This window comes from Octopus bimaculoides, chromosome 16 (genome assembly GCF_046866305.1).
Source record: "Octopus bimaculoides isolate indiv1 chromosome 16, ASM4686630v1, whole genome shotgun sequence".
Classification (NCBI taxonomy): domain Eukaryota; kingdom Metazoa; phylum Mollusca; class Cephalopoda; order Octopoda; family Octopodidae; genus Octopus; species Octopus bimaculoides.
In genome coordinates this window covers 55,658,847-55,679,145 of record NC_142943.1, presented here as the reverse complement: position 1 = coordinate 55,679,145, position 20,299 = coordinate 55,658,847, and the positions used below count along the sequence as shown (strand labels likewise).

Sequence of the window (20,299 nt, the reverse complement as noted above, 5' to 3'; positions counted from 1 at the left end):
GACTAAGCCATCAAATGTTGTTATACACCATCGTTCACAATGCGCTTCCAGTTTTGTCTTGATAGAACCATTCCTTTTCATCTTGACCCATAATGCTTGACCAAATCGTCTTCCCATATACACTCACAAATACATCTATACATAAATTGCATAACTATGTATGTTGAACTAAAAATATGAAGAAAAATGCATTCAATATGTGAAATAGAGCTTGTATATTTTTATTTGAAGCTAAAGCTTCTTGTTAGTACTCAATGTTTCCTGTGGTTCATAGTGAAACTGAGTAATGCTGAAAGGAGCATCAACTTCAAATAAAAAAAAAAGGAAGAGAAAGAAAATATATACAGAAAAAAAAATGGAAAGAAATTAAATTTAAACAATAGACTAAGTTGCGTTATTATTATTATTATTGTTATTTTTTTTTCATCTTTTCTGTTTTTTATTTCAGAGAAGAGCAACAAATGTCATGTTTTTTTGCAGGTAGGTTAAGAATGAAAGATAGAAAAATGTTACACCAGTTTATCTGCGTGTACCGCCTGAAATATAGTTCTGCAGATATTTACATATACATTCAAACAGCAAACTCACACATTTGCACACAACTACACACACATGCACCTTGTTATTTGATATATATATATACATACATACATATATATATGTATATACATACATACATATATATATGTATATACATACATACACACACATACATATATACCTATATATATATATATATATATATATATATATATATATATATATATATACATACACAGTTATTCACAAACATATACTAATATATATATATATATCTGTATATATATATATATATATACATATATATATACACGTTATGTGTACAGGTGTGTATGCACATGTATGCATGCTCATACAAACACTCACACACACACAGAGAAAGATACATACATATATATACATACACACACTCAAAGGGGGAGGAAGAAAAAGAGACACCTCTCACATACTATATCTATATATATATTTATGTGCAAACACACCCACCCACACCCACTCACAACATACATACATATGTATATATTTCACAAAAAAAAAAAAAAAAAAAGAAAAATGAATAATTAAAAAAAAAAATTCTGGAATTTTCCAGAAACCCAGAATGGCAGTTAAGATATTCCAATGACTTGATAATTACATTATTTTCCAATATTTTATTTCTAAAAAGTGATTTTGTCTATCTAAACCATTTTTATTAGGGAGAGATAAACACACACGCGCGCACACACATATATATAGAGACACTCCTACACGTGTGTGTGTGTGTGTATATATATATATATATATATATATATATATATTTATAAATGCATGTATGTATGTATGCATGTGTATACACACCAACACCCACACCCAAATAAATTCGGAAAATTAAAATGCCTTTAGAAAAGAAACACAAAAGACAGCACCAGATAACACAGATTAAAGAGGAATAAAGTGTGTCTGCATAAGTATATGTATAGGAGTGAGTGTATATATACATATATATGTATATATATATAATAGACACGCACACACAATGCATTGTCACCCATAATTGTAAATAACTATCTATATACATGTACACAGATACATATACTGCCAAGCACATAAGCGCACACTCACAAACGTGTGTGTGTATATATATATATATATATATATATATACATATATACACACAAGGGACACACATACATATATAAATATATATATATATTCAGAGAAGGGAAATGCATTGATAAAGAGGAGGGAAGATTGTGAAAGGGGGGAAGAAGGAGTAACATGAGGGCTTGATTTCTTGTTACTCCAAATGACTTCATTCACACACACACACACACACATTTATCCCATTGTGAGATATATTTTTTAAAACTTATTTCATTATTCGTAATTTTCTCTTTCATTTTCCATTTGTTTCTTATTTGTTTTTTTTTCTCGGGGTGGGGGCAGGGTTGAATATTTCAGAGTTTATGTATGATGAGGTAAACAATGGTTTGTCTTGTCTTTTAGTAGAACTTATGGCACTGTTCTATGAAATCTGGAAGAATTCAAATCAGAATGTCTCTTTAGGCATAGATTTGGTAAAAAGTCTTTAGAATACACTTGTAAATGGTAATTGGTTTTGAGATATCAGCACAAAGACACACACATATATACACATATGCATGTAGGTAAAAGTATATATGTATAATTGGGTGGGTGGTGGTGAAAGTGTATAAGTGAGTATATATATATATATATATATATATATATATATGTATACACACACATACATACATATATGCACACACATTTAAATGTATGTATAAATATACATATTATCCAATACTAGCAGTATGTCCATTAAATGGACATTCACACACATGCATATATATCTGCTTATATACTGATATATAATGCATATGTGCATGCGTATGTGGGTGTGTTTGAAGGTGTTTATGCCCGTCTGTCTGTCTAAATGGTTGGAATACAGAAATTTCTGTATGCATATATGATGTGCATACATATATACAAACACACCTATATACACCATAAACATATACACACAAATTTTGTTTACTTATGTGTACAGCTATATATATATATATATATATATATATATACACACACACACACGTACATACATACATATCATACATTGGTCATATATAACAAACTGAATTGAATTTTTTTAAAAAGTCAATCCGTAGTCAGCAACAAATTTTCACTCAAAATAATCAATTGGAATATTCTTGAATCTTTCGAATTTTTATGAAATGGGACAAAGTTTCAAACCCTGGTTACGCATGAGAGAAAGAAAAAAAAAAAACCAAGAAAAAAAAAAAACTATGTCTTTTTCCAGGATTTCCTTCAATTTGCTATACACTATACAAATACAAGACAATCTAACAAGAAATAATAATAGTAATAATAATAATAATTGTAATAATGATAATAATAATAATAGTAATATTAATGATAATATCTGTGAAATGAAAAAAAAAAAAAACTAAAGTGAAAAGTAAAATGGTAAGGACTCCACAAAGGATCCAATTCACCTTTGTTTAGTAGGAAGCAGTTAAATGAAGAACTTTACAGAACCAGTGAATTTTCAACATAAAACGACACAACAGAATCATAACCAAAGAATATTTTGGTTGCGATTTTTTTTCAGTGATTTTTGTTTTTTCTATAGTTTTTTTTTTATGAAGAAGCATGTCAAAGGTCAATTGACTGCTTTGAAATATATCATCATATATATATTATATATATATATATATATTTATTTATTTTACACTTAAAAATGTTTTTGTTTTTTTTTTGTGAAATTTTTCATCTTCCCCTATGTACAAACACAGGGAGCATTCCTATACACAAAAGGGCCAACACATTATTATTATCGTTATTATTATTGTTATTATTATTATTATTACATAATTATTACCATAGTCTTAAGTGAGTTTCCTTCTGCACTCCTTTGACCAGCACATTTTTTTTTCCTTCTTACAAGGTTCTTCATGATGATGATGATGATGACGATGACGATGATTATTATTATTATCAATATTATTACTTTAGCTGGTTTCCAGCCACAATATTGTTGAAACATATGAAATATATATATATATACACATACACACACATACATTCGGATACATATATATATATATATATATATATTTGTGTATATATACATATATATTTATAGTTTTTATTCCTCATCTTTCAAAATATCATCTCCCACAATCACTCTTTCCTCTTTGTCCTCATAACTATGCATGTGTATATATATATATATATATATATATATATATATAACACTCATACCCATTTTCCCCCCTATTTTGGATTCCTCTCAGCTGTTCTGTCTGCATCTCCTCCTCTTTCTCTCTCTCTTTTCTGCTCTAAATCTTGCTCTCCCTTTGTAGTGGGGTTTTTTTTTTTGTGTTGCTGTTGTTGTGGATATTTATGTTTTGCTGTTTGTTTATTCTTTACTCACATTCAAAATTTTGAAAGTGACTGACACACACATATATACATATATGATTCTTTAAATTCTCTTTTTTTTTGGCCTGTTTATAAAGTAGATTTAAATGTAGATCAGGAGTATTCTGGTAAAGTTTCTGTTGTATTTTTTTCCACAAATCATGGACAAGAAAATCTATCCATATGAGAGGTTTCAAATTTTCATTTGCAAATCTCCTTTATAACCTCTTCATACAAATGCATGTGCGTGTGTATATATATATATATATATATATTTATACACACACAAACACACCTATACATACATATATATATATATACATACACATACTTGAATACATACATATATACATATATATACACACATACACACACATATATATATATAAACAAACACATGCATACATACATATTCAAATCTTTGATTATTTTGTTTATTACTTGTTAATTAATACTGATTCATTGTCACAGCAATGTCTGTTTTGTTATTTGTTTTTTTTTTAATTTCATTTCATGTCTGTTGTTTTTTTTTCATTTGTTTTCTTTTATTTTCATTATCATTGTCAAATGTATATTTTTTTAAAATGATTTTTCTTCGTTTTCGTCGTATTTATTAATTTGTTATTTTCTCTTTCTTTTTTAAATAATAATAATAATGATAATAATAATCATAATAATAATAATAACATATTTTGCTTGAGCATCCAATTCTGATGAGAAAACGATATGATAATACAATATGTATGATAATACATGTGATATTACAAGGGACACGTATGTATGTATATGTGTCATATATATATATATATATATATATATACATATATTACACATATGTATATGTAAGTGTATGTAGGTGTGTGTATGAGCATATGTATATATATATATATGTCATACGTATGTATGTAGGTAGGAAATGGTCTTTTCAAAGACCAATATGTATCACTGGAGAGAGAGAGAGTGGTGAGAGTAGGAAAGATAGAGAGGAGAAAGAGAGGGAGAGAGAAAAATTTGAATGAAAAAAACAAAACTGAGAATTAGAGAAGGAAAAAAAAAAAAAAAAAAAAAAAACTTCCCAACAAAAAATCAAAAGTAACATTTAAAAAATTAACTTGAATTGATAGAAAAATAATGATCGGAGATAAAAAGAAGAATCAAAAATAAAAATAACATATCAAGTAGAGAGAGGGAGGTGGGGGTGGGGTAGAAATGAATGAAAGAAGGGAATGAAAAAAAAAAAAAATTTTCTTTTTCCTAATGAAATGAAAACCAGGAAGGAAGAAAAAAAAAAAAAAAAGAAAAAGACATGGAAGAGGGCAATCACAAAATTGTGCAAGATGAGACGATATGTAGTGAAAGATGCACAGAGAAACCATGTGAAACAACCATTCTTTGCTTTGCTTTTGTTTCTATTGTTTTATTTTTGTTTTATATTATTTTGTTCTGTTTTGTTGCTTGTTTTGAATTTTTTGTTTTTTATTCATTTGTTTATTTGCTTTGTGTGTGTTTTTTTTTAATAATAATCAGGAGGAAGAGGAAGAAGAGGACAAAGATAAGTTTCTCTCTCTCTCTTTCTCTCACACTTTTTTTTTTTAAATCTGTTTATTTTTTATTCATTTTATTTTTTTATTTTGTTTTTATTTTTATTTATATCATTCATTCCAGTTTGGCTTTTTTGGGCTCACTTGGTCGGTTTGCTTGGTCAGCCAAACTGATTGTGGAGGCAGCAGAGTCTGAAGGCGTCGAAGGAGTTTTCTCGCTCCCTCGACCCTGACATTTAGTCAGTGAGCTCAATTGGGAAGTGCTAGGCAATTTGGACTCTTTCGTACTACTACTACTATTGTTTTCTGAAGGGGCTGGTGTAAGGGATGGTGCTAATCTCCACTCACTCTTGGAGAAATGGCGTAAAGCTTTGCTTTTGTGAACATCTTGATTACAGTGTAGTATAAATTCTTGCGACGTGGAGAATTTATCTTGGCATGCTAAACACTCATACTGAAGTTGTTCAAGTTTTAAAATTGGCTTAATGCCATCGGATACTTTCCCTGCTGGAAAGCATATCAAATGTTGATGATTGTCACAACCATCTTTGCCAGGATACACTATGTGGCACTTCTTGCATATATAACCAACATCTACTGTGCTCTCTTGAGCGCATTTAAAATCGTTCTCAGACAAAGCAGATTTGAGATCTGCAAGTGTCTTGCAATCTTGGGTATACTGGGCTACAGAAGAACTGGGTTCTATAAGTTTGGCACTGACATGGCGTCGAGCTTGTTCTGGTATTTGTAATAAAGATAGAGGAGTTCCAAATGTCACAGGGTCATAGGCGAGTAGCTGTTCCATCCCTGTAAAAAATCAGAGAAAACAAAATAAATATGAGAAAAGCTTTTTTGAGAAAAACAAGTAAAAACTTACATGTGTACATGTGTATATATACCCCCAAAACACATCTACAAAGTTTCATTTCCATGTTCACTTAAAGATAAAGATACACTCATACACAAATGTACATGCACACACACACACACACACACATATATATATATAAATATATATATATATATATATATATATATATATATATATATATATATATATATATATACACACACATATAAAATACATATATCAGCAGTTGTAAATCTTTTGGAGTGACTACCCACCAATTTCAACTGTTCTCTCATTTCCAGTACTAGTGTATTTGCTTGGGACAACTCTCCACTATAATTGATTGAATGGATATACTGTACAGTAGAAAGGAATCTTTGTTCTTGCCAAAGACAAGATGACTTTTCTAATTCTTGTGGCATGATAACAGGAGCATGGTAAAGTGGTAGGTGAAATGATGGCAAAGAAGACTGTCATCTTACTGAGTATGTGACATCTCTGGTGTTGGTGCCATATAAAATGCACCTCAATACACCAAGTAAAATATTTGACAAAAGAAAGGATATCTAACCACAGAAAATATGCCAAACGCAAAATGCAAGAGCAACACACAAACCCTGAGAAAATGATGATGGTGTTGACGATAGACGTGCAGGATCTCATAAGTCCTTCTGTAGACTGGGCATTTGTTTCGTTGGATGTCAAATGATCACCATCCAACTGCTATCTCTGTACCATTTTGTGATAAGGAGCTCTTAGATATTACAATCTGGTTATTATTGCAACTGAATGATTGTCAGAGGCCTTTAAAAGATTGGAAGGATTCTGCAGAACACCTGCATAGTTTTGATTTAGTATGGAAAAATTGTTGCACATTAGATTCCACATGACTTTGACGTTGAGATATTTTGGTCCAACAGCAAGAAATCTATCAACAATTACATAACATATATGCCAATTTACAAGAAGTCAGGGATTAAGTTGCATTACCCACAGAAAAAAAGGTTGTCATTAAAAAAAAATAATAATATAAAAGGAAAAAAAGAAGAAAACTTACCCGGCATTAAACCAAATTGGAAAAGTGGAAGATTTACTCCTCCAGAGAAAAAGTTTGGAAATCCTGTGTATATACTTGGAATTAAACCTGGTTCAAAACCTAGTCCGGTAAAAGGAGACATCAGTTGAGGTGACAGGAAGTTTGTAGCCTCTCGACGGCTTTGTGCTGGAAGAAAGTAAGGAAAATTATAAAATTAGACTTAGAAATATTGCATAAGAAATTATCTTAATAATAAACATATTTCTAATTTATGGAATGACACTTGAAATTTGGGTGAAGAAAATAGTTGATTATACCAGCCCCACAATAGTTGACCAGTACTTTATTTTATCAACCCTGGAGGAATGAAAGGCATAGTCAAGTTTGGTGGGATTTGAACTAAGAATTAAAAAGACCAGGACAAATGTCATCAGATATTTAACCAGACACTAACAATTCTGTCTTTACCATCATCATTGTTGTTGTTGTTATCATTATCATTAAGGTGGGAATAAAAGAATCGGTTAACAGACAAGTATAATATTTTGAAGGCAGATGCAGCTGAGCATAGTATTTCACACAGTTTAAAGTTTCATTACTACACTCTCTGAGTGGTTGGCGTTAGGAAGGGCATCCACCTGTAGAAACTCTGCCAAATCAGATTGGAGCCTGGTGTCGCCTCCTGGTCCACCAGTCCTCAGTCAAATCGTCCAACCCATGCTAGCATGGAAAGCGGACATTAAACGACGATGATGAACGACAATGATTACTATTGTGCTAATTTGTTTCCTGCATTCTGGGTTCAACTTTGGCAGGGGTTATTTTTTGTGCCTCACCTGTCCTGGATTGATAAAAATCAGTATCCAACAAGAATTATACAGTTGTCTCATCACAAAATAATGATAATAATCATAATACAAAAAACAGAAACCCAGTTTCCGAATCTAACTGCAGTTACTCATAGCTCAGTCTTCATCATGAGCAGAAGGAGAATGTCTTTATCAAGTCATTTGAAATGTTAAAAATGGCAGCCAAAATTTTCTCTGGTCATATCTGATTGTCATTATAGAAAAAGAAGGAAACATTGAACAAAGTGTTCTTAAATATTCAAAGTTTGCCTTTGATTCTATGGTGTCTGATCGATCAGGGCTGAGCTGGAGCCAAAGAACAGAAAAGTCCTTCTATGCAGTCTACTTCTGCCTATGTAACTATTCATACCTCAAAGTTTACAAATAAATAAGCTCAACTTAGTACACACACACATGCACACACTGCACAAATGTCATCAGAAAAGCAAGTTAAATTAACATGTAAAATAATTAAAGTGATTAATAAACTGAATATTACTTTCTTCCTTTTCTTTTTTCTCCCCGTCTGATTTCACTGTTTCTTTCTTGACGTCAGGAAAAAAAGAGCTTGCATTAAATGGCGTGTTAAATGCTAGAGAAAAAGAGAAAGAAGAAAAACAAAAATGGTAAATAAATTGAATAAAAAATAACATAGAAAACAGACTGAATATCAAATTTTAATGAAACAGCTTCATAATCGTTTATAACTGGTTGCCCACCAAAAAGACAAAAATAAAGATTTGGGTAAAAGTTACTGTATTTATGAATGTGTGTGTGTTTAGATTTACAAAGAAGTGTTAAAAATATAAACTTACCACTGGAAGTACTTTGCAATCCGAGTGCATTGAGTCTCATTGCTTGTAACTGAGCCAGGTGTGGAGAGCTGGCAACAGATGCTTCATCCCAGACTTTACGCATACGCTCAATCTCACGCTGCTGTTGCAACATTTTGGTCATTCCTGAAGGGTCCGCCAACTCCCTTTCTGCGTTCGACTGGGACTGGATAAATTGACGCACATTGTCGATGTGCTTCTTTGTGAAAATGTGATCTTGCACTGTATACTTGTGCGAGTATTTAAAGTTGCACAATGTACATTCTTCGGGTGGCTTCGAGAAATCCACATCCGTTCCAAAAGTCTTGGTGTATGCCAGTTTATTTTTCTTCTCTTTCGCTCGGGCGTTCTGAAACCAGACTTGAACAACACGTTTGGGTAATGCAATTTCTCTGCCGAGCATTTCGCACTCCGCCATAGTTGGCGTTTTGTAATCGGCAAATAATGTTTTCATCACTCTGACCTGCATACTGCTCATCTGAGTACGATAACGTTTGCCATGCTGATGGGACGAGGAGGAGGAAGATGACGTAGCATTAGCCGGTGATGACGGGCTGTGCTCCATCAAACCGCTAGAATCCTCGCACCCTTCAACTTCATGGCTCTCGGAATGTGTTTCTGATACAGAATCGTCTAGACTATGTCTGCGAAGGTATCCATCCATGCTTCTCTCACTCATATCAGTAGATGGACCATCTGATGAAGTCTTTTCACAATCGGTGTTCACGCGGATGGGTTTGCTAAGATCAAGGGGAGCATCATTGTCCTCAGAGCTCTTACTCTCGACAACTCGAGCCGGCTGCTTTTTCTCGGGTTCGGAGGCTGCCTGCTTGCTCTGTGGAGACTCGACGGCAGCTTGTGACGGACGCTGAACGTGACTAGCAGCACTGAGTTCACTGATGAACTTCTTGAACGAAGCTTCACAGAATTGTCTCATTGATGTCTGTAGAGGATCAGAGAGCCCAGAAAAACCCATTCCTAGATTGCCTTGCGGCATGAAAGGCAGGAAGTGCTGCATACTCGAAGGAGATAACAATTTACTGAGATCTTGGTTACCTGTAGAGTGGGTAGAAGATGAAGCTGCCTGGGAAACAGGTGGAGGTGGAGGGGGTGGAGGTGTTGAATCGACAGTTGCATCAGGAATGTTGTCAATATTTATCTCGCCCTTCGCCATTTCCTCAGGATGTTTGGTTGCTAAATGCGATTCCAGAGCAGATTTTGCTCGGAATAAAGCACGACAGAATGGGCAACGTTTATGTATGAGCTGCTGATGCGCCCTGTATTGCCCTTTGCGCTCCCGTGCTCTAGTATTTTGAAACCACACCTGTACAACTCGTTTCTTTAACCCCACCTCCGAAGCAATGGTCTCCAGCTGCTTACGACTAGGGTTGCAGTCAATCTGATATTTCTGATACAGGTAATCTAATTGTTCAGGTAAAATAGTCGTTCGCAATCGTTTGTCTCTCGGCTGGTCTCTTTCCTCTTCTTCCTCTTCAGCTTTGCGCTTTATCGGCGTTAAGGATTTGTCGTGCAGCAAACTGAGTTGATGCGTGGTCGCTTGTTGTTGCTGCATTTGGGGTTGGGGTGAGGGAGACACAGTTGGCAGTACACTAAACGTACTGTCATTGGGAAAATTCGGAAAGAGGTTCGGGTTCAGAGAATGGACATTCAAATGCTCCTGCCATTGTTCGATTTTGGGGAAGAATAGATTACATTTGTCGCACCTGTGCAGTTCGTTCTTAGTGCCAATGCTGCTGCTGCTGCTGCTATTGCTACTGCTACTACTGCTGCTACTGCTGTTGTTATTGCTGGCTAAAGAGGTGGAGGACAACACACCACCACCACTACCACCAGCAGCACCACTAGTACCAGTGCTGGGGCAGGGAACAGAAACGGCAGGGGCCGGCAGGCTCAGTAAGGACGTTGAGGAAGAAGGAATGGTATTAATTGATGGGGAGGTGGAGGAAGGCGAAGAAGATGTGGAGGAGGAAGAAGAGGACAAAGTGGAAGAAACTGCAGTGGTCACAGTTGGAGGGGCAGCAGCAGTCGACTGCGTGGCCTGATTGGCACTTATGATGGCCATCACAGTTGAAGTGGAGGTTACTTCTTTGACAGGGCCACAATTGCTGTTTGCAATAGTTGAAATGGGTTTCGACAAGTCTGCTGTATGTGTTTCACTTGACTCTGAGTGGCTGGTGTCCTCCTGGGAGGTCACAGTAGAATTGCTGTCCTCATCATGAGTGGCATTCAAGGAGCCACTTTTTTCACCTTCATGACAGTTTTGCCGTTTTTGGTGCTTCATTAGATCATAATAGCGTGGGAAGATCGAATGGCACTTTTTGCACTGATATTGATAATTTGGACCAGATCGGTTAAAGGTGCCCGAGCCATCATCTCTGATATCAACAGGGGATTGGTTTTCATAAATCTTCCTAGCTTTCTGACGAGCATTCTGAAACCACACCACAATTACTCTAGGGCTAAGGTTAAGCAGTTTCGACAGGTGATCAAGGTCATCGTCCTTCGGATAGGCATTTTGCTCAAAGTACTCTTGGAGTACCTTAATCTGGTAGTCAGTGAAGCGTGTGCGGTTCGCTCGTTTGCCAGACCCACTCTGGGAATTGTTGCTTCCACTGTTACTGCTGTTGTTGCCGTTGTTACTGCTGCTGCTGCTGCTGAGGATAATGTTGTTGTTGTTACTGCTGTTGATATGGCTGTTGATGCTGCTGTTGTTGTTGCTATGGTGGCTGTTGTTGTTGCTGAGGTGGTTGCTGCTAATGCTGTTGCTGATGCTGTTGCTGATGCTGTTGCTGATGCTGTTGCTGATGCTGCTGCTGTTGTTATTGCAGCTGATGCTGTTGGTGCTACTGAAGAAGTCAGGTTTATCTTGGAAGTCAAGAGGAATATGACGAGGCCCAACTGGAGTTGAAGCAATGTGGTTTGGTACTGGTTGAGGGAGATGGTTGACCATGGGCGATGGAAGAGCCATTGCAGCTGGGAAAGTGATCGGAACTGACGTCACTGAAGATGTGTATTCTGGTTCACTGCAAGAATGGTCCATCTGGGAAGGCAAATCACATTCGTCCAGTTGGTCGTCATAACGATTCTTCATGTCTTCCTTGAAATCTGCGTCAAGATCGTGTTCCGAAGGTGATGGTATCCGACCAGTTTTCTCATACTCTTCTAAGTTTATTGTGGTCTGTGGCGGGTTGCTGAAGTTGTATGGTGAATCCTTATTCCGTTGTCGCTCTTTAAAAAGGGTATTTCTGAACCAGTGCTTAATAACTTTTTGGGGCAGGCCAGACTGTTCGGACATTTGAACAATCTGCTCTTCGCTGGGGGAGTTGTTGATATCAAAGTTGGCACGCAGTATCTTCAACTGCTCATCGTTGATGCGTGTCCGTGCTCGCTTCTGGTTTTGCGCGTGCTGCGCTTGTTGTTGTGCTGCCAGAAAATTAGGGTCAATCATGGTGATTGGAGGCATAAAGCTGCTCTCTAAGGAAGGTGGCATCATCAGTGGCATCAGTGGAGGGTGCATTCCCATAGCCAGGTTCATGTTCATCGGCATTGGCATGTGCATCATGTTGAACATCGGTACCATTTGTGAAAAGTCAAGCGGATTCTGGCCCATAGCCATGTCCTGACCGTGAGGCAGAACCCTCTCGTTCACCACCTGGGATGATGAAGACGACGACGATGACGATGAAGATGAGGATGGTTGCGATGCAGGGACGGCTGCAACAGGTGCTGGCTGTGTCGTTGGTGCACTGTGCGACACAGGTGTAATGTGTAAGGGTGGGGGCGGAGGTGCTGGCGTCATTAGCGGCTCTGGTTCTTTGGGCTGTCTTTTTTCATAGCTACTCTTGAACTTGGAACCAAACTCTTCAATGAACTCAATTGGAACGGTCAGCTTATGGATTTCCTCTTGGTGAGCTTTCAACACCCACACACTCGAGAACTCCTTGTTGCACCGTGTGCATACACTCTTGTTGATCTCTGGAAGATCAGTCTTCAGTGTCTCTGGAACTTGCTTCTCTGGAAGCTGCTTGATGCTTTCCTTTGGCGAGTGCAGTGAGGATGGCTGCTGCTTTTGTTGCTGCTGCTTGTCCTCAGCCTTTTTGTCACTGGTGTCGCTGCTAGAGCAACACTCTTTCTTCACATTCGATGGCTGGTTGAACTCATTAAACTGCATCACACACTCAAAGCCTATGTTTTCCAACAGGTTTCGATGCACGTGCTGCTTGAAACGTGTAATATAATTGCGTGATTTGAATAGATTCTGCGCAGACTGAGAAAGTGGACTGACTGTTCCAGACTGCAGGCAGCCATAACTCTGCTGGTGTTGTATCAGTGTCTCTTGATTGCTGAACACAGAATTGCAGTTTTGGCAAGCGTGGATGCCTATGTTCATCATTGGAGACATGGCATGGAGATCAGAGCCACTGCCACCTTCGGCAAGTTTCAAAGACATCTCATCCTGTGAGCCGTTCATGCCGAAATCTGGGGTGCTAAAAAGAGGTACAGGGTGTCCACTAGAAGACAGAGCTGATGTAGTGAATGCATCACACGTGGAAGAGGCAATGGAAAATTCAGGTTGAGGAGTCGATGAAGATATTGTAGATAGAGATGAAATGGGCAGCATATTTGGAATTCCTGTCAATGAGCTGGGCATGCTAGAGAACAAGAGAGGTGGTGCTTGGGATAGAGAGCTGTTGGCAGTCACCAATGACTGCTGTTTCTGTAGAATGTCTGGCAGCGATGGCTGCTTTGAATGAGATGAATGAGTTGAAAACTGAAGCGGAAGCTGTGAATGGCCAGAATGAAGGTTCTGTTGATCGGGCTGGGGTAATAAAGACAGATGCGGTTGTGGATGTTGCTGTGGTAACGGTTGCGGCTGCTGTAGATGATGGTGTTGCTGCTGAGAGTGATTCTGAGATTTTGGCACTTCTGGCTGCTCAATAAGAGGGAGTGACAGGTCGATCTGCCCGGACATCGCGAATTCAGGTAGCTTTGAGGCCCTTGCTTGGTGCAAAACAGAACGGATATGTATGTCTAAAGTTGAACCTTGGTTGTATGCAACTTTGCACAGGTTGCACCGATATGGTTTCTTCTCCAAGTCAGTTGCACTCATAGATGGACAGGTTGATGGACAGGTTGAAGTGGGCACAGCAATTGTGGCTAGAAGGGAAGGAGACGGGGAGGAGGAGCAAGAGGTAGGCGTAGGAGTCGAGGAAGGGGTGGAGGAGGTCAGTGTACAGGAGGTTGGCATAATTGGCGCCGATAAACCACCAAGCTGCTGAGTCTGCTTCAGCTTGTGCAGATGAGAGACAGAATTATAATGTACAAGTAGAATGTTCTTTTGAGTGAAGGACTCTTTGCATACATCACATTTATAAGGACGATTAGGATCCAAATACTTTTCCATTGGGTAACTCAACTTGTCCCCTTTCCGGTGTTGTAAAGTTTTGTTGTGGGCGGTCAAGTAACTCTGCTTTGTGAAGGCCACCTTACACCTATGGCATTTGAACTTACGCAGTGGATCTTCATAACTGCCTTCAGCAATGGCCTGGCTGTTGATATAGTCCTCCATGAACTGTTGCTCTTTATACGAACTGGAAACGCTATCCAAACTACCCTCGTCGCCTTCACCTGGAATGGATTCATCCAGCATTAAGTTATCAGTCAGCTCAGCTTTACTTTCACCGTTCATGATGCCGCTGTTGAGATCAGCGCTACTTTCGAAAGCAGCGAGGGATCTGTCAGTCTCACTCTTATCCAATGGTTCCGTCTTTATCAATGTGCTGCTCAGCAGAGACCCCATGGGATCTAGAGTTGAAATAGAAGGTTTAGAGTCTATAGACGATGGGCTTTTGCAGCTCATCGGCAGGGTCATGGAATTTGCATGGAGACTTGGCATGTCACTGGGTGCCATCAAACCAGGTCCAGGGGAAACATCCAGTTTTGAGCAGATACCCCAGCCTCCAGCCTGGCTATTGAGCAGATCAGCATCGTTAACAGGCACCCCAGGTATTGATGTAGAGTTCTCGGTTCCATCAGAATGTGCCAGCTCAATGTGTTTTTTCAGGGCCAATGTTGAGCGGAAACTCCGACCACAGATGCTGCATCGAGTCGATTCTCGAATCAAATGGTAGTGGGAGTGTTGCTGTAGTTTATCTATAGTTTTAAAAGCGAGGCTACACTGGTTGCACCTATATTTGTAGACGTGTCGTTCAGATATCGAGATTTTCTGCCGTTTGGCATGGATTTCACGGAAATGAACTTGCAATGAGTGGCCAGTTTTGAAATACTGATTACAACCTTTTTTCCAGCACAGGTAGCCGGGACCACGTGGCGTTTGCTTCAGCTCCAGGTGCCCAAGATCATTTTGATGAGTGTAAAGCGAATCTATATTTGTGAATGTCTGTGTACAAGTCTGGCATCTAAATTGGTCATCCAGTTCCTTTTCACTCAAGCTTGCAGTATCAATTGCTGAAAGTAAAAAGAGAAAATAATTGAAAACTCATTACATATTTATAAATGCACATGCATTTTTAATCATATAAATATACATCATCATCATCATATGTGTGTATGTTGTTAATTGTTGTGACCAGTATTCTATCATAAGAAGTAAAAAGTGCCAGTGAACTGAATCAGCAAACAAATTATAACTGGCCATTTGACCCACAAGTCAAGAACGTTACAAGGATCACTCCTTCCTTTCCAAATAAGATTGGTGGTTTCCTTTACTAATAGATACATATATGGATAGACAGACATATCCGACCATCAAACAATAAATCAAACTGGTTCAATTTACTGTATAATATTTGCAGGATATCAATTAAAAAATATATAATTCACAAAGAAGCCTAAATTCATGATGCCCTCCTTTATTGGGGCAACAGAGGATGCAGACTTCCAGGAATTGCCTTTCTTTACAACCAATTCCTTGTTGCAGATAAAGGTTGGAAAAGCAAGATGCTTATTTTGAGACTCTCGAAATCCACTTAAGTTTCCACATTATGATGCAACTAGCACATCTCTCTCTCTCTTTTATTTTTTTTCTTATCCTACTCAGCTGTCTGGATTTTCTTTGCCCTTTATAGGAATCCTAAGTTTGATAGTAGGCCTATAACATGGCCCCTTGGTTTAAAGTTACCACTTAGTCTTGGTTACCCTTAGCAGAATTCATTTTCCTTGCAAGCATTCAGAGATGGAACTCACAACCCATGTCTTTGCTGCAAACATTGATCTGCCTAAGTTCAAGCTGGGCTTCCACAGCAACAATCCCATCATTCTAAAAGGACCCCTGCAAAGTAGGGGGCACCCTTCACTCCTCCTGGCTACTAATAAAAGTTTATAAATACAAATTCTGTATGGAAGCCAGACCTTTAACACTGCAAATACATACAAAGACACACAGCTCTAAAAAGAAATGGGACACCGGGCAAGACAACAAGTGTAAGGATCTCTCTCTCTCTCCCTTCTTCATCTTGACCTTCCTCACCTCCAGCTTCCACTTCTAAGACCACTCAACTCAACATCCACTCTCACCCTGTCACTCACCCTAACTCTCAACTTATCTCTCTTCTTTACGACCCCTTTACATTTTCTCTCTCTTCCCCTCTCTCTTGTTCTCTTCATTAGGTAGACTTACCTCAATCATACTCTCTTTCTCTAACTCGCCTTTCCAACTATTCACCCCCAACACACCTCTCCGGTTCTCTCTTGTCTACCTTTTTCTCTGTTTCTTTCTCTCTCTCTCTCTCTCTCTCTCTCTCTCTCTCTCTCTCTCTCTCTCATGCACATACTTATCTACCACTCCTCCACACACACACACACACACACACTCTCTCTCTCTCCACCTCCACTCACACCTCAACTCATCTCACTCCACCCTGACTGTCTTTAAAGTAGCCACATTGCACTCAGTCATCAAGTTATCTAAACTGGCTGACATATTTGGGTTGAGTGTCAGCATTAATAAATTGTTTCCATTGTGTTAATAAACAACAACCACAACAACAACAACAGAATAAAGACAGGGATAGGTGCCAGGGTAAGGAGGGGATGATTAGAAAGAAGACAAACCAAGAAACAAATAGAAAGACAGAAACAATTAGAGAGAAGGGAGGGGGGGAAGAAGTAGATCAGAGAGAGAGAGAGAGAGAGAATACACAACCATTAACAGCAAAACAGGTAGAGAGGTGTGTGTACACACACACACACACACACATATATATATATATATATGTATATAGATAGATAGATAGTTCTAGGGAGCAAGAAATACATGGTACATAAACAATTGGAAAGAAAGCCAGGTTAATCAAATGGAAGACAAGGTGATGGATAATAAATAGACAGCAAGAGAGAAAAGATGGAAGATTATAAAAAAAAAAAAGTACTTGTATACATACACACATACAGTGTGTGTGTGTGTGTGTGTGTGTGTGTGTGTGTGTGTGTGTGTGTGTGTGTGTGTGTGTATAAACTAGGTTATTTTTTTTTATTAACAAGGGATATAGATGTGTGTATAGACATTTGATACATCTACAAATCTATATATGTGGATGTGTGAATGTAATATCAAATGAGAATGACAAAAAAAAAAGAGAATGAAAAACGAAAAAAAAAAACTAAGATAAAGAAGAAAGAAAGAAGCCTGTTTCTTTAGTCTTTTAATTAATATGCAAATAGCTTCCTTTATATACTATGAATCAGGGTTTTAGGCCAATGGTAGACAAAAAAAAAAGAAAAACAAAAAATAAAATTACCAACACCACCACCACCACCCACTCACTTCATATCGCCATCACCACCACAGTCAACATTATCAACCTTATTTTCTCTCTACCATCACAATATCTGACCTCAAACTAACACCAATATAGCTAATTTCATATTCTCTACCAATACCACTACTGACCTTATATTCCATACCACCTTACCACCACCACCACTACAACAACAAACACTATTTACTTAATAAGCTGTCTACCAACAACATCCCAACATACAATCATCATCATCATGACCATGACCACCATCACTGAACAACCACGAAACCGCGATCCTGAGGGTTATGGTTTCATGAGACAACAGGGACCGAGAGAGGGTGAGAAAGAGAAATAAAGAGTGGTGGGGAGAGAATAAGGGGGGGGGGAATAAAGCATGAGAAGAAAGAAAGAAAGAAAGAAAGCAAACATATCTAATTAAACTTCCTTCACATCTCCTTAGGAATGAAATTACAAAATTCAAGAAGAGCGCACACACACATTTTTCTTTCCTATACAAGGTGTATAAAATTGCAGACAAGTAGTTTAATCTTTGACCCATTTGAAAGAAGAGAATCAAGACGTGTACGCTGTCTCTAACTGAAACAATAACAACAACTACAGCAGCAACACTCGCACCAACTGCAGTGTGTAATTATTTGATGAATGAATTACAAGGAGAGTTTAAATGGAATAGCGAAACAGGAGAGAGGTAAGGTCGTGATGGACAAGCTAAGGATCTATCATGGAAATCCACAACCATGGGTTATATTACATGTCTACACACACACACACACACAGTTCTTTCTTTTTCTTTTATCTGTTTCAGTCATTTCACTGTGGTCATGCTGGAGCACCGCTTTTAGTCGGAGGAATCTACCCCGGGACTTACACTTTGTAAGCCTAGTACTTATTCGATCAGTTTCTTTTGGTGAACCATTAAGTTATGGGGACATAAACACACCAGCATCGGTTGTCAAGTGATGGTGAGGGGGACAAACACAGACAAACAAACACATATATGATGGGCTTCTTTCAGTTTCCATCAACCAAATCCACTCACTTTGGTTGGCTCAAAGCTATAGTAGAAGACACTTGCCCAAAGTACCATGCAGTGGGACTGAACCCAGAACCATGTGGTTGGTAAGCAATATATATATATATACATATATATATTGCAGCCATTTACTCAATATGAGGAAACTGAACACCTATTTTGTATACCTTTATCTACCTCTGAAGAGATTAGACTTTCAAATGATTTTTAATTTCATTAATTAATTTTCTGAGGGCCTGAACTGAAACAGCTGTAAGGGTTGTTTGTCATTTTTTAAATTAATAACTAATAACTTATTAATTACCTTTCTATTCTCTCATCTTATTATTATAATAAATAAAATATATAGAGTCTCGTGCAGCCTTGCAGCTTGCCAGCCCTGGTCAAATTGTCCAACCCATACCAGCATGGACAATGGACGTTAAATGATGATGCTATATATATATATATATATATATGCACACACATACATAATTATCTTTGATGAATTTGAATTAAAGCAGACTTCTTTCAGACTTAATATTCAATGATGAGACGACAGAAAACTTATATAGCATTTTCTTTTTATTTCAAGACTTATCAATTACGAATATTTCACCCTATATACATATAGGTATAGCACAAATATAAACAAACAACTTGTGCGCAAGAAGGACTATCTTGTTGAAACACAGGTACCTTTGATGTACCTCTCCAAGCATGATACAGTTTTTGTCAATCCAAGTGTAATTTATAAGACTTAACTTTGGTAAGACCACTGTCCAAGATGCTACACAGTCGGATCATCTCGGAGAACTCATCATTAAGAATTGAGAAACGAACTACAATACTTGCATTCATCATATAACACACACTAACACGTCTCCACCCTCTCAATACATACATGCATACACAAACACACACACACATATATGATTGTTCATCATTTAATGTCCATGTTTTACACTCACACACACTCACACAGAAGTTTGTATACACACAGATATATAACCATGTGCATATGTATGTATGTGTGTTTGTATAGGAAGGTAGATAGATAGGTGAGATATCTGCCATTTAATGATGTGGCACACCCTGGCCAGTTGGAATTCATTTAAATGAATAGAAAAGACAAGCAAACATTAAATAAAAAAACAAACACACACACACACTCCCACATAGTGAAAATGACATGCATTATATAAGATTAAGTAGGTTGATTTCATAACAACTTCAATATGAAAGATTTTATATATATATATATATATATGTGCATGTGTGTAAATATTATACATACACACAAATAAACTGTATTTTTCATCTGATTTACTTTTAATTTTCTTTTCTCATTTTATTACAAGTATCAAAATCTAAAATGAGTGGAGGGATATAGT

The 20,299-nt window shown here is 37.3% G+C and overlaps 1 protein-coding gene across 21 annotated transcripts in view; it reads right to left on the bottom strand.

Moving 5' to 3' along the window:
- Positions 1-205: 205 nt before the first annotated feature.
- LOC106867583 (zinc finger homeobox protein 4) overlaps positions 206-20,299 on the bottom strand; it is a 672,925-nt gene continuing 652,831 nt past the window's right edge. For all 21 annotated transcript variants that reach the window (XM_089364792.1, XM_089364797.1, XM_089364793.1 and 18 more), the window contains 4 exons: positions 9,072-15,578; positions 8,756-8,848; positions 7,430-7,594; positions 206-6,329 (listed from right to left, as the gene is read on the bottom strand). In XM_089364792.1, coding sequence (XP_089220918.1) covers positions 5,638-6,329; positions 7,430-7,594; positions 8,756-8,848; positions 9,072-15,578 — 7,457 coding nt within the window. In that variant the 3' untranslated portion in view covers positions 206-5,637. The remainder of the gene's footprint in view (positions 6,330-7,429; positions 7,595-8,755; positions 8,849-9,071; positions 15,579-20,299) is intronic.